General features: G+C 55.7%; 2 protein-coding genes across 2 annotated transcripts; both read right to left on the bottom strand.

Annotated features, from left to right (window-relative positions):
* Window positions 1–501: 501 nt before the first annotated feature.
* On the bottom strand, window positions 502–1,516 carry N7532_007171 (uncharacterized protein; the record flags this gene model as incomplete). Its single annotated transcript, XM_056619664.1, has 2 exons — window positions 502–1,174; window positions 1,509–1,516. 2 exons carry the CDS (start codon window positions 1,514–1,516, stop codon window positions 502–504), a joined length of 681 nt encoding a protein of 226 aa, XP_056475823.1.
* Window positions 1,517–11,404: 9,888 nt separating this feature from the next.
* N7532_007170 (uncharacterized protein) lies at window positions 11,405–13,669 on the bottom strand (the record flags this gene model as incomplete). The annotated part of the gene is made up of 1 exon (XM_056619663.1): window positions 11,405–13,669. One exon carries the CDS (start codon window positions 13,667–13,669, stop codon window positions 11,405–11,407), a length of 2,265 nt encoding a protein of 754 aa, XP_056475822.1.
* Between the last annotated feature and the right edge of the window lie 158 nt (window positions 13,670–13,827).

Below are 13,827 nucleotides of genomic sequence, written 5' to 3'. Positions count from 1 at the left end.
ATGCACGAATCTACGGAAATCGCCCATGGTGAATGGATCTGGTATACAACAACTCATCGCCCGACTGCTACCCCCGGATTGCCATTCAATCTGGCCTTCCACGGGCGTGTTGGTGACCCGGCCATATGTACGCAAATCGATCAACCACTGGATGGGCCCGCTGGTGCCGCGGCCTCGCATGACGCCACACAATATTCTACAACCGCTGCTGGGACTGCGAAACTGATACTGGGCGATTTCCAATCATGGGGGATCTGGGATGGTTAATGGATCGATGGAATGGTGGAATGGTGGGCTGGGGTTCGCCGGTGGGATGCATGAATATATATATCTGGCTCCTCGACATATATGCGGGCATGCGGACTCCCATTGACATCACCCACCAAACCACCAATCTTCTTGGACTGGAATATATATATGAAAATCATCATTCATGTATTCCTGCTGGTAAAACAACCCTTGCGAAGCGCCCATGTGATGCCATCAACGTGACCCACGCCTCTAATCACTGCACTTCTCCCGTCCATCATATGCCCGCCGTAACCAAATAAACTCCTCCGTCAATTGCGACCGTTTCTGCGCCGTCCCCGGCGCGCGCTGTCCGAAATACTGAATCAACCCTTCATCATTCCGCTCTGGATCCACCACCCCGCGCGACGCCAATCGCTGGTACCATCGCTGCGTGACCTCCGCATCTCGCTGCGGCCCCTTGCCCATCATGGCCACCATCGGAATCAACACGGTGCGGTATCCTCGACACCGTTCTTGGACCTCCTCGCTATGGTCCGCGTGATGATCACCCAATGGACATATGTGCTGCGGCATGCCACACGGGAAATGTGCGGTATAATTGGCATACTGGACCTTCCCGCGGACCATCTTCATCCAATCCTTATTCGCCTGGATTTCCCTGCTGGCTCCCCCGGCCCCGGTAAACCCACAACGCCACATCTCATGCGCATCATCATATCCCCTCTGCGTGCATGTCGAACACCGATGCACCCACTTCTCGACCTCACTGACCAAAAACGCTTCGTCGTCGAATCGGGGTCCGGCCGGACCGTGATGCCGCTGCGCGATGTGGGCGCGCTCAATGTCCTGCTGTCGGAATTGGTGTCGGATGTCCGTCGGGATGGTTCGGGGTGTGGTGGTGGGGATGGATGTGGGCTCGACCCTGGGGGTCGTGGGTGATGCTGTCCTTGCTGGTGCTGGTGCCGTCCTCGCTGCGGCTGGTGATATAAATGGCACCTGGGACACAATACTCCCACTATCACTGCTGCATGCCACCTGGGACACAATCCTCTCACTATCACTGCTGCATGCCACCTGGGACACAATACTCCCACTATCACTGCTGCATGCCACTTGGGACGCAATCCTCTCACTATCACTGCTGCATGCCACTTGGGACGCAATCCTCTCACTATCACTGCTGCATGCCGCTTGGGACACAATCCTCTCACTATCACTGCTGCATACCACTTGGGACGCAATCCTCTCACTATCACTGCTGCATGCCACTTGGGACGCAATCCTCCCACTATCACTGCTGCATGCCACCTGGGACATGCGCGTGGAAACGATCGGTGGCCCGGACACAACGGGGGGTTCATCTCCGTCAACCATCTCAATATCCTCATCCATCGCATCCGCCTCCCCCGGGGACGACGACCCCATCCGCGACTCGTGGTCCTCCCAATCGGGCTGGCATCCATGTCCATCACACACCGACTCCGGCACCGTGTCCCCGCATCGCTGGCGCTGGTATCCGCCAATCTCCCCATCCAAATATGCATCCAATATCACCCGCCGACACCCAATCGCGCCGCGGTCCATATATTCGACCACCTGCGTGTGCTCGGCCTCGGGGGCATCGTTCATCCAATACGGACGGATCTCCCGGCCCATCGTCCGGCCCTCGGCTTGCACGATGATGGCCTCGCTGGGCTGCCCATCCCGACCCGCCCGGCCACTCTCCTGCGCATAATCCAACATGTTCCGCGGCTGGCCCACGTGGATCACACTGCGGATGTCCGGAATGTCGATGCCCATGCCCAACGCACTGGTGGCGACGATCACGGCCCCGGGCTGGCGGCGGAACGTGTCCAACATCCCGTCTTTGTCGACCGCGTTGCGGTAAAATGCCGGGCACCCCAACTGCTCGGCCACCCGCGTGACATGCGACTGGACGGTGCCATACACGATCACCCGCCCGGGGTATGCCCGCCGCATGCGGTCCTGGATGAACCGGATCACCCGGGGCATCTCCACCCACTGGAACTGCTCGTCATATGCGTCGTCGACGGGGATGGTGTGCACGCGATACGCGATGTTGTGCCGGCTGGTGGGACTGCGGTGCAGACTGACCTGGTCCCGCTGCCACCCCATGCGATCCCACAACGTCTGCTCCTCGCGGGGGGCAATGTCGCCGTCAACAACACCATCTGGGTGGTCGCGGCCCGCAACGCGCCCATTTGCTGCAACAATGGCCGGAAATCCGGGTTGCGACTCAATACCACATGGCACTCGTCGATCACGATGCGGTCCAACCGCTGGGACACCCGCTGCCGGTTGACGAACTTCACAAATGCCTCGTTGGGGGTGGCCTCGGGCGTGACCAACACAATGGATGCCCCGTCCGGCGGACGCTGGGGATCCCACGCGGCACATGCAATGCCCAAATCCCGACATCGCGCCATCATATCACTCCGTAATGCCGTCAATGGCACGACGACGATGGTCAATCCGGCCCGGCCACTCACCCACGCGGGCAACATGAACAACGCACTTTTGCCGCCCCCGGTGGGCATCACGGCCACGATGCAACTGTCGCCGTGCTTGATCGCCTGCAACACGGGGCCCTGCGGTCCGCGCAACGCCATCGCGGTGCTGCCCATCATGTTCTGGAACGCCTCGGCCATGTTGGTCTGATGCAAATCATATCGGCGCTGGATGCGGGCCTCGGCCGCGGCGTCTTCCCACGGGTTGGGCTTCCGCGTGATCCCCGGGGCTCGGCGGCGCTGCGGCTCCACGGCGGACGGGAATTCCAAAAAATGGTGCCAATCGTGGCTCACGGCCCGGAACAACTCGCGGTGCCGCGCCGTGCTGTTGGGGTTCTCCATCAACATGCGGCCGTAGTTCATCCCGGCGATGCTGGCGGAATGCGCGGCCTGGATGTCGGCGATGAATGCCCGCATGCCCTCGTCGTCCATCTTGCTGTCGTCGTCGATGTCGTCGGCTTCCTCCTCGGCGTTGTTCTTGAACTGGCTGCTCGGGCGCAAATACCGCCGGCTGATGGCGATGGCGATGTCGCGGTACGCCTGTAACCCTAATCGCTGCCCGCGTAATCCATGGGCGGTCTCCCGTTGCAACACCGCGCGAAACCGGTCCCCGCTCCATTCGGTGTGCCGATCGGGGTCGGGGGACCATATATACTCGGCCCGACGGCCCACGGTGGCGGGCTCCCCCGGACATGCCGCTGGTATGACTGCATCTGCTCGACGAACGGCAACACCAACCACAAATACCACACCACCAACTCGCCGATCTCCCGCGGCACATATCGGAAAATAACCTTGGTGTCGTTGTTCACGTGGAAACCCTTGTGGTATCGGCTGACGAATGTGACCATGCCATCCTCGATGAACACGTTGCGGCGCTCGCGCTCGCTGTTGCGGTGGCGGATGCTCATCAACTCGGGGCCCCGGCTGGGCTGGCCGGCACAAACGTGCACGGCGACACTCAATTGCTCCCGGAACTGGGCCACCACCCGGAAAAATCGATCGATGGCCGGCATCCGGAACCCGCTCCCGTCGGTCTGGATGAACCGCCGCCGCAACTTGGGCTCCTGGCTCACCCGCTTCAGCAACCACGTCCGCCCGGCGACGGGCCACTGGGTGCGTAAATCCTGCAAAAAGCTCCATCCGGGCGCACTCTGCGTGGCATCATCATACAACGCGTCCCACGGGATGGCGGGCGGCGGCTGATCCAGATCATGACAAAACAGCAACTCGGACACGACCCGCTGTCGCATCTGGTGGACCAACCCATGGACGAATCCGCGGAAATCGCCCATGGTGAAATGGAACTGCTTGTACAACAACTCATCGCCCGACTTCCACCCCACGTGGCCCTCGGTGGGCGTGTTCATGTGGATCGTCCTGCCGTACGTGCGCAAATCCATCCACCACTGGACGGGACCGTTGGTGCCACGGACCATGAACAAATCCACCAAATACTTGACCCATTTGGCGAACGTGCGCGTGGGGTGCCGGCGCTGCTCCTGGGTGAATCGCCCGATCATGTCGTCGCGGGTCGGGGGTGGGGAACTCCGCATGGCCATGGGGGTGGACGGGGCGCTCGTGTATCCCTCGTCCTCGTATGCATATGCGTCGTCAAACTCGATCATGTCGCCCTCGACCCACTGGTGGTCCTGCCGCCCGGCCAATCGACGGCGGATCTCCTCCGAATTCGGGTCCAACCGCAACGCTTTGTGTAAAATGAAAAACCGCGTGATCTTGATCAAACTGGATATCTGCGGTGGGAAACTCTGGGGGTGGCCCAACCGACCTCACTGTAACCGATGACGGCCGTGGCACAAACCATGGCACACCCGTATTCATCGTTCCGGATCTCCTGGCGTAACAAATCGATGCAAAAATTCAGCAATGCATTCTCGATGGGGCGGATCTCAAACGGCTCGGGCTCGTCCTCCTCGTCGCCGGGGTCGGGGCTACCGGCACGGGCTTGCGCATAATGCCACACGGTATCCCACGACTGCTGCTGGCGCTCGGTGAATGAATATGGGGGGGACTCCCAATCGTGTTCGACCTGTGCTGGTTAATATGGTCGGTCCGGAATGGACATGGGTTGTGGTGGGAATTGGGTTGTCGACGGTGCGGGTCGGGCCGGGCTGGTCACCCCGGTGGAATATCCACAACGCGGCAATATATCTCTCCGCCGGTGGACGGGAGCATTGGCATACCCACACGATGCTCTGGGCACACCCTCACTGAACACAACGTACCTGGGTCCGCGCAAAAAACATCAAAATGTGCTGCCACGGCGCCACATGCTTTGCAATGGCGGCGGCATCCAAATATGCCAACAATGGCTTGTGCGGGCTCTCGTCCTTGGTGGTGCGGACGACTTCGATCCGCAATAAATGACCACACGCCTTGGCAATCTCCTGGCTCACATGCGCTAATCGTTCAATGGCCTGCCAAATCACGAATGCGGCGCGCTCCGGTCCCTCGATATTTTCCTTGGGGCGCCGGGTGCTCTCGACCAATGGCTGGCGGGGGACCCCTTGTAAATACCGGACCCATCCCGTCCGATTCAACCATGGCGTGGCTTCGTCTAAATCGCCGGCCTGGATGATGGTGTCCTGGGCCTGTTGATCTTCCTGCTGATACTCCGACACGGTGTGCAATAGCTGGCGGATGGCATCGGCGTCGGGAACGGGATTCACGGGCACTGCGGGGTCTGGCTGTCCCACGCAAATATAATGGGACCCGGGCCCTTGCTTAAACAACCGTTGGCATGAAACGGTCCAGCAGTGGGCTTCAATGCGGCCCTGGATGGCTCGAATCTGGGTGGGCGTGGGGCGACCACGGCCCTCATACACACGATAGTCATGGGCCTTGCCCAATGTTTCTTCATCACATCGATCTGACGACATGTGTATTGGTCGCAGAACCGACATATGAGTCCATCCTGATAAACGGGTAACTCGGGGATGGGCTCGTCCATCTGATGGGGCCAACGGTCGACCTGGGGCTGCTCGTCGATGTGATCCCACTGCTGAATGACGCTGTGAATGTGCTGGGCCCACCCCATGGGAATGCGATGAGCGGTACTGATTAAATGGGCCTTGACCTGTCCTGGTCGTACTGCACATTGGCATTTCTGGCAAATCAACACCTGGAACGCGGGGTTGACACAAAAAATGTCGCGGGCATGGTATTCGCGGCCCATGGTGGATCTGCAAACATCTATACTGGTGGATGTTGTAGATGCGGGGGAATGGTGCAACCGCGACCTCCTGGGATCGGGCTCAAAATCAAATGGGACGATGCGGCGGGATATCGGAATCGACCCCTGAAATTTGCAATCGCAAAAGCCAATTTGGTCGCTAACCTGAATGGGGTGGTGGCCGGCGATGGTCGTGGTGACTGGTCGCGACCGGCGGGTGGCGGTTACCCCATCAAAACATCGCCCACATTTTCACGATCGCAAAACCACCCTCAACATGCTCCGATCGCGCTCAACTTCAATTATGTTATGAACATACCTCCAACATAAAACATACTGATTTTTGGGATCCCTGCGACCCTATTTATATGCGCGATCGGGGCTTTGAACGTTCTGCGCGACCCAGTGCCACTCGAATTTTTCCCTCCTAAAAACCCTAATTTTAGCTCGACTCGGGCCCATTCGAGCAACCCTGATGGCCGAGGCTGCTCTCCAATGGCCTCCAGCTGGTCTACCCCCTGTGCGTTGCGTTGCGTTGCGTTGCGGTTCGGGCGGTTGAAAAGCGTGGATTGGATTGTATAGATTGAAGTCGGTTTGGATATGGCGCTAAATCAACTTTATCTCCGGGGTGCGGGAACTAGGCCTGACCGGGTTAGCGTGGTTCCCGGTCACCAACCTTCGACAGAATTGGGGCTATGAGGATGTCTGTCAGCTTTATCTTCAGATCTATCACATTAAGGATACATTTGTTCCAATGGCCTTGGTGTGTTAGTCATCATGCAAAAGAGTTTCGTTTTGAGTATTTAACGCGAAACGGGCTTAATTTGAGGACAAACATGGGGTTCCGTGATTAAGTAATCCAGTTCAACGAACTCGCCCAAGCCCAACTTCAACGCATTATACTACATGAACCACACAAGGAATCAAAATTGTGATAAAACGATCAAAGTATACGGTATTAATTGTACTAGAATCCCAAGAATTAGCCTCGAAGGATGTGGTGGTGATGCAAGGTCAGGTCGGCTTCTACCGCATGGTTTCCTAGCTCTAACTAGCCATCTACCTCGCAGTTCTATATTAGTAGCTTTCATCATCACTATAGTCAATAGTGATATACTCTTTTCGGCGTTTCTGTGCAGATAGCACCTTTTCTTTATCGCTGAGCTGACCATAACGCCTTTTCTGACCTCTTGGAGCGTCGAAACCCAGCAGTTTATGCCATTCAGAACTGATTGCCCGAAACCGGATCCGCTTCGCCTCAATAACTCCGGGCGCCTCCTTCAAGCCACGTGCATAAGTAGTTCCGGCCATCCAGGACCCATGCGCGGCCTGTTCATCCACAATCGGGTCATCTGGCCCATAGTCGCGCTTGAATCCACCACATTTCAGGTGGACGCGAGAAATACCGATCGCTGCATGGCGCCAGTTAAGCACATGCAGCTTGGTCTGCAGATGGGCCTCCCCTTGTGATCTCAACACCGCTCCAAGACGTTTCGCATCCCAATGCCCCCTCCCCTTCGGCCAGAAATACGGCGACCGCATCCGGGTATTGCTTTGGCAGGCAAACATAGCGGCTTGCTCTGCGAATGGTTGGATCAGCCAAAGATAGTACACCACAAGCTCGCTCACCACTCGTGGCAGGTATCGGTGGATGATCTTCATGGAGTTGGTGACGCTCTTGGATTTATGGTAGCTAGTGACAATGCAGACCAGTCCATGTTCCACGAAGACGTTGCGATGTCTCCCTTCCGGGGTGTTGCAATACCGAATCGAGATCAGTTCAGTGGCACGCGCGGGTTGGCCGGAAGTCATGTGGACCAGCAGTAGCAGCCGTTGTAAGAACTCATCGACCCAGTTAAGATATTCCAGGAGGAGAGCTTTATTCCACTTCACAGCCGGACGAACTTCAGTCCTGGTGGCTGGGCCGACCTCAACAAAGTCCTTGCGAAGGGCCTCGGTGGCCATAATGCGGTCCAGCATCCATCTGTCACCACGCGTGGAGAGAAGCTGGCGGTTTTTCCTATGCTTCAGGAAGTTCCACCCACGCTGGTTGTTGACTGGATCATCAGTGAGCTGGTGCAGGGGCAGCTCTGGGATCGTACCAGCGCGTGCTTCACCTTCATTAAGCAGGAAGAGTCTCTCAAGCTCATATTGGGCAAGCTCCACTTGCGTGCGGATAAAGGCGGCCAGGGAATCCATAGTAAGCTGGAGATCCCGGTAGTGGAGTGACTGCTGATCACCACTCCAGATGAGAAATCCAAGGCTGGTGGATGTATTCTGCACTTTCTTGCCATAGGTGCGGAGACGGGCGATCCAGCTGAATGGATATCGGACGCCATACATCAGGAAACGTTCTTGCATCTCTTCAAGCGCATCGCCAGGGTGCTTGACCTCGTTCCGATCGGCCAGATCGACTGCCTGCTGGGTGACGAGCATCTGGGAGATCTTCACCAAGGCGGACAGGTATGTGGTATAGCTGCCAGGCTCGAAGTAAGTCTGGTTCTTGCTATCAACACCTAGCGCTGCCATGAAGGCAACCACAGGGCTCTCAAAGAAATCGCCACGGATCTCATGGTCTAGGAGCGCGAGAGACAGGTCCAGGCAGGCTTGGTCAAGATCCTTCATGGCCTGGCTGGTGGGTGTCTGAGTCTGGTCGCGGGGCGGGAGACCTGGATCGACGTTGGCGTCCTGCATAGAACCGGGGTCCCTCGCATGAAACAGCCGCTGGAGGGAGCCTTGGATGTCGTCAATGGCGCTGAGCTGGGAGGTGGTGAACTGGTGGCGAAGCTGGAGCTGCTGGTCGGGCTGACTCGTGCGATACGCAAAACTCAGGAGACGGACCCAGGTCCGGCAGTAGCCATGATACGTCTTGGGCCGGAGCTTGATCTGGATGGGGCGCTGCCAGATACCGGGTTTCTGGACAAAGCTGTTGATGCGCACTTGGTCAAACTCGTTGATACGATGAGAGACGATCGACTCAAATGCCCGATCGATGAGTCTTTTCACGCTCAGGCCAATCGCGACCAAGGTTGGCTCGGTCATGGGGTCCGGGTGGGAGGCAAGTTGGGCGATGTCCCGGAACGCATGCCCTCGAACATACTCAGGCCATCGGGTGAGCTCCAGCCACGGGGACGTGTCGGTGGCATTCTCGTCCGTTGGCGCCATCTGGTCTTCTGCATCCGCGATCCCATCAGATCGGAGGAGCGCCAAGTCCACCTGGGATCGGATATATGCAGCTTCATCGAGTTCCGGGGCCGGGGCCTTGGGGTCCGCCAGCTCCGCCGGATTGGGCGTGACAGCGAAGTAGACACTATGCGGCCCATATGGATGCAATCGCTGGCAGTACACCGGCTCCAGGGCCCGGAGTCGGAGTATATCGTCATCTGGGTCGACTGGTGGCCTCCCCCGGGGGTAGACAGCATCGCGATGCTTATCTCCACGATGTTTGCCCATAGTGCTTCGGGTGCGGCACGCGTATCGACAGCCGTCGGCGGGACAGCGGTAGCCACGATGGACCGTTAATCCAGGAATTGGCCGGGAGTCAGGGGGTGGTGGGGTGAATGGCTCCGTGTCAGGGTTCCATGGGTTCGCCTTCATGGCTTCAGCATGAATAGCTGCCCGTTGGTCGCCAGTGCGGGCCATAGGGTGTTGTCGGTGCTTTGCGCCTAGGTGGGCAATCATGGTTTTGACATCCACCACATATTGACAGGTCTTGCAGATCCATAACCGATATGTGGCATTATATGTGAAGAATACCCCGATGGCGTCCATGGTGAGAGCGCTAGTGGAGAAGGCAGCGGTGAGTGAGGTCGATATAGAAAAACACAAGGTGTAGATTCAAAGAACTTGATCTAGGGAGGCAGGGAATAGGGGTTGAACGGCACTGGGGCCGATGTGATAGGTCATCCCGGAGAGTACCTCGGGATCTGACACGCGGGTGCGGGACTGCCGGAGGTCTGGCTGACCGATCTAGATATTCCAGCGCAATGCAACAAATAGCGACATCGAGAGATCAATAGTTGGGGAATCAAATCAGATATGGCCTCGGAATTATCAGGAACACGTCGATCTGGGCAGATCACATATGAGCCCAATGCACCCGGCAAACTGGGCTTGACAGTGTAAAGATATATATTGTAGTGGGGAGACCCCCTCCCCCTACTACATGGGTGCCATCCAGACTATGTGACATAGCCGGCAGTATACGGTGGCCGGATAGCCAGTTCTCGAATACACCTTCTTACACCTCCCCGACCTGACCCCTACATACGCGTGTGTTTTGTGGTGGTCTTTCTGCTGAATCGACCCGCACGTCCCAGCGCGTGCTGCCATCGAGCGTTCCCCTCTTCAATACATATACTGTAAAGACGGGGATACACATCTATACTCTAAATGTGATAATTCGGTGTGGTGAAGCTTAGGTCTGGTACGATCGTGCGACCGGAGTGTGGATGATTCTCCAACTGCATCATATAGCAATCCTTGGCCGAATGAATCGTGAATAGTCTATGGCTGTGCCCGGCAGGGTCGCTGCGGTCGGCGGTTGCGGATTTCGCGAATTTGATGGGGGCTATGATGCTCTTAAAATATGGGATATCAATCAATCCTCTGGCAATTAACCTCTGACATCTCGACGAAAAACTAGTCCTGTGAACTAAACCTGATGGGGGTGATTTTCGGAGTACGGCGGATGGACCACGGTCGGCGGGTGATGCGCGCTCCTGCAAAAACATCGGGCGTTTTCGAACCCCAGAAACCAAGCTTATATCAATATGGATTGGCCTCAAATTTGATCTGACTATCAAACCGAATTGCTTTTACAACATATTCAAATTTGGGGTATCTTTGTCAGCAAAAATGTCAACACAATGGGCCCCGAAACCCATTTTACGACGGCAACCCTAAAACCCTAGAAACCCTACGGCACATTGAATTTACGCCCATGGGGTGGGGTCCCGCTGCGGTCGGCGGTCGCGGACTGCGCGAATCTGATGGGGCGCGGGCCCTCCGGGCACGCACCGAGGGCGCCGGGAGCACGCACGGGGGACCAATCAGAGGGCGAAGAAGTCGAGCGGGCCCCGGGTGGAACACCCTCTAGAGTATAAGCTGGAGCTGCTGGTCGGGCTGACTCGTGCGATACGCAAAACTCAGGAGACGGACCCAGGTCCGGCAGTAGCCATGGTACGTCTTGGGCCGGAGCTTGATCTGGATGGGGCGCTGCCAGATACCGGGCTTCTGGACAAAGCTGTTGATGCGCACTTGGTCAAACTCGTTGATACGATGAGTAGGGGTGCACACGAATAATCACTTTACGAATATTCGTACGAATACCGTAAAATTTTACGAATACGAATAAGCATCGTCGCTTATATAATATCCGTACGAATAAAATGTGTCTTATTCGTAAATTATTCGTAAAAATCACGTGTGATTAATATTCCTCAGAGAGATATATATCTCGTAACAACATCAACCGCCGCATAGTCTCCGCGCTCAAGGTGTTTCTCCTGACACCCAGTAAATCTCGTCCCTTGTTGAATAGTCTCTCCACCGACACTGATGATGCAGGAATGGCCAGATAGTCTCGTGCAGCAGTAGCTAGCTGTGGGTATTCGTTCCTCTGTGCTCTCCACCACGATAAAAGCCAATTCTTGTCCTGTGAAATCGACTCATTTATCGTGACGACGTCATCCTCAAAGTACCGGTCAATGTCAGATGAATGTTTCTTCTTAGGTTGCAGCTTCTGAAGTAAACGGGCCTCTATGCTCTTCTTCAGGCTCGGCTGCTCCTTAGAGGGCTTTGCCGACGAGTCGACTGCCAATGGATATTGATCATGCAGTAGTTCTTTGATGTGCGTGACAACTTGGGGTGCTGTGAGCTTGCCTAGATCTCTGTCTAGCAAGAGCGTTTTAAATCGCGGATCAAGCACTAGGGCGACATAATAGGCGTCTTGTCCATCCATCAGGTTGTAGTATTTTTGGAACTTTTTCAAGCCCGCAGCAGCAGCAGCAGAAATCTCCAGGTGCAGATCCGAGAATTCTCCCTCCCTAGACGCAGCATCATGCAACAGATCGTGCAGTTCATAGTAAATGGGGATGGCTAAGGTAATTTGCGGTTGACGCTTGGAAACAGTGAGGGTGAACTCCTCAAACCTGGCTAAGAAGCCCTCAATTTGTTGGAGACGATCCCAATCCTCAGCACTGAAGGGTGGAAAATCTAACTGATGGTGGATCCATTTCTTGATTTGCTGCTTCGCGTTCAGGGCGTCTCGGAGCATTCGGTGTGTCGAATTCCACCGTGTATCCACGTCGTACTCGATGAACTTGTCCTTGAGCCCATTGCTCTGGCAGATGATCTTCCACTGCTGCTTCCGCTGCGGGGTTCTTGCAATCCAAAGCGCCATAATCCGAAGGCGAGCCAACGGTGATTGCGGGCCAATCTCTTTGTTTTCCTGCATGAGATCACAAGCTGCATTCGCCGACGCGTGGTCCCCTGCTTGCAACATGACGAGTATATCGCTGACAATCAGATTGAGCACATGCGCAGTGCAGCGAATATAACTATCCACTCCTTGAAATCGTAGGGCTCTTGCAGCACTCACGGCTCCGTACATGGCTTGAAATTTCTCGGTGAGATTGAGATATAATTCCGATAGCAAGCGCTCATTGCTTGTGGCATTGTCTGCTGTGATCGCGAGGAGCTTGTGTTCGATTCGAAGTTCTGTGAGAAGCGTCTGAAGAATTTCTGCCATGTTCTCTCCGCTATGAATGCCGTGGAGTTCCGTAAATTCAAGAACCCGCTCTCGGTACTGAAAATCCACTGTCAACCAGTGGCCAACAACCCCGAACATGGCTTTTGAATTCTTGCTCGTCCAAGCGTCTAGCGAAAGAGAGATCGTTTGGCACGTCTGCTCTAGCTCTTCAATCAACTGCTCCCGACAATTGTCGAAATCACGATCGATTCGACGAGCCATTGTCATGCGAGATGCGAAAGGGAGTGAAACACCCAAGTCCTGGAAGATCTGTTGGAAGGGGGGCGATTCTATGGCGTCAAATGCCATGTCGTCTATAACCACCCACCGAACCAGGTTTTGCTCCAGGACCTTTGCTCTCTGCTCCTCAGTCCGCTTCTGGAAGAAGCTGCTAACTGACGGCTGTTTTATGCTGCTTCTGTCGTCCTCCGAACTGTTTTCAGGGCCACTTAGGATAATACCATGTTTAGAGAGATGGAACATCATATTGGATGTTGATGTTGCCCTTGTAGAATCTGTCGTTTTCCAATTGCATCTCTTGCAGCGCACCTCCCGGTCGTTGATTGGGCCCTTTCCCCTTTTTGGCCACCACATCCTTCCCGGTAGCGGGGAACAGTCGAAATGTGCCCAGAGAGCTTGATTCTGCATCTTTCTTCGAGAAAGGCCAGATTCATTGGAGATACTGACCACGTCAGGCAACGCCTCCGCAGTCAGTTCATTTTGGGAGCAGATCGCCACGAGTGGACTTCGAGCCCGGCTTAATTGGCTTGCAGAGTCATCAGGAGTAATCGGTTCAACGCTACTGCGTGCCCTTTTCGAAGGAGGGATCTCAATAATGCGGTCTTCTGGTGGAGCCTCCTCGTCGATGCCATCATTGAGCGCACAGTAATTGATTCGCTGAGACCTGTATGGCCGTTTGCGCTGTGACTCCGTGGACTCGTCCATTCGTAGCGCGAGAAATTTGTCCTGATAGTTGACTGATAGGAAAGAAGTGCGTAGAAAACGAAATTATGGTCGTGTATCTGCAGTGTAAACAATCACGCGACGCGTTGAGCATCGTTAGATGGGCGGTGGGTCTCTATTACAGTATGGGTAAGTTAGTC

Source organism: Penicillium argentinense (genome assembly GCF_028826775.1).
Source record: "Penicillium argentinense strain IBT 30761 chromosome Unknown utg000005l_segment0_segment0, whole genome shotgun sequence".
Lineage (NCBI taxonomy): Eukaryota > Fungi > Ascomycota > Eurotiomycetes > Eurotiales > Aspergillaceae > Penicillium > Penicillium argentinense.
The sequence above is the reverse complement of the archived record's forward strand: the minus strand, read 5'-3'. Positions and strand labels throughout refer to the sequence as shown.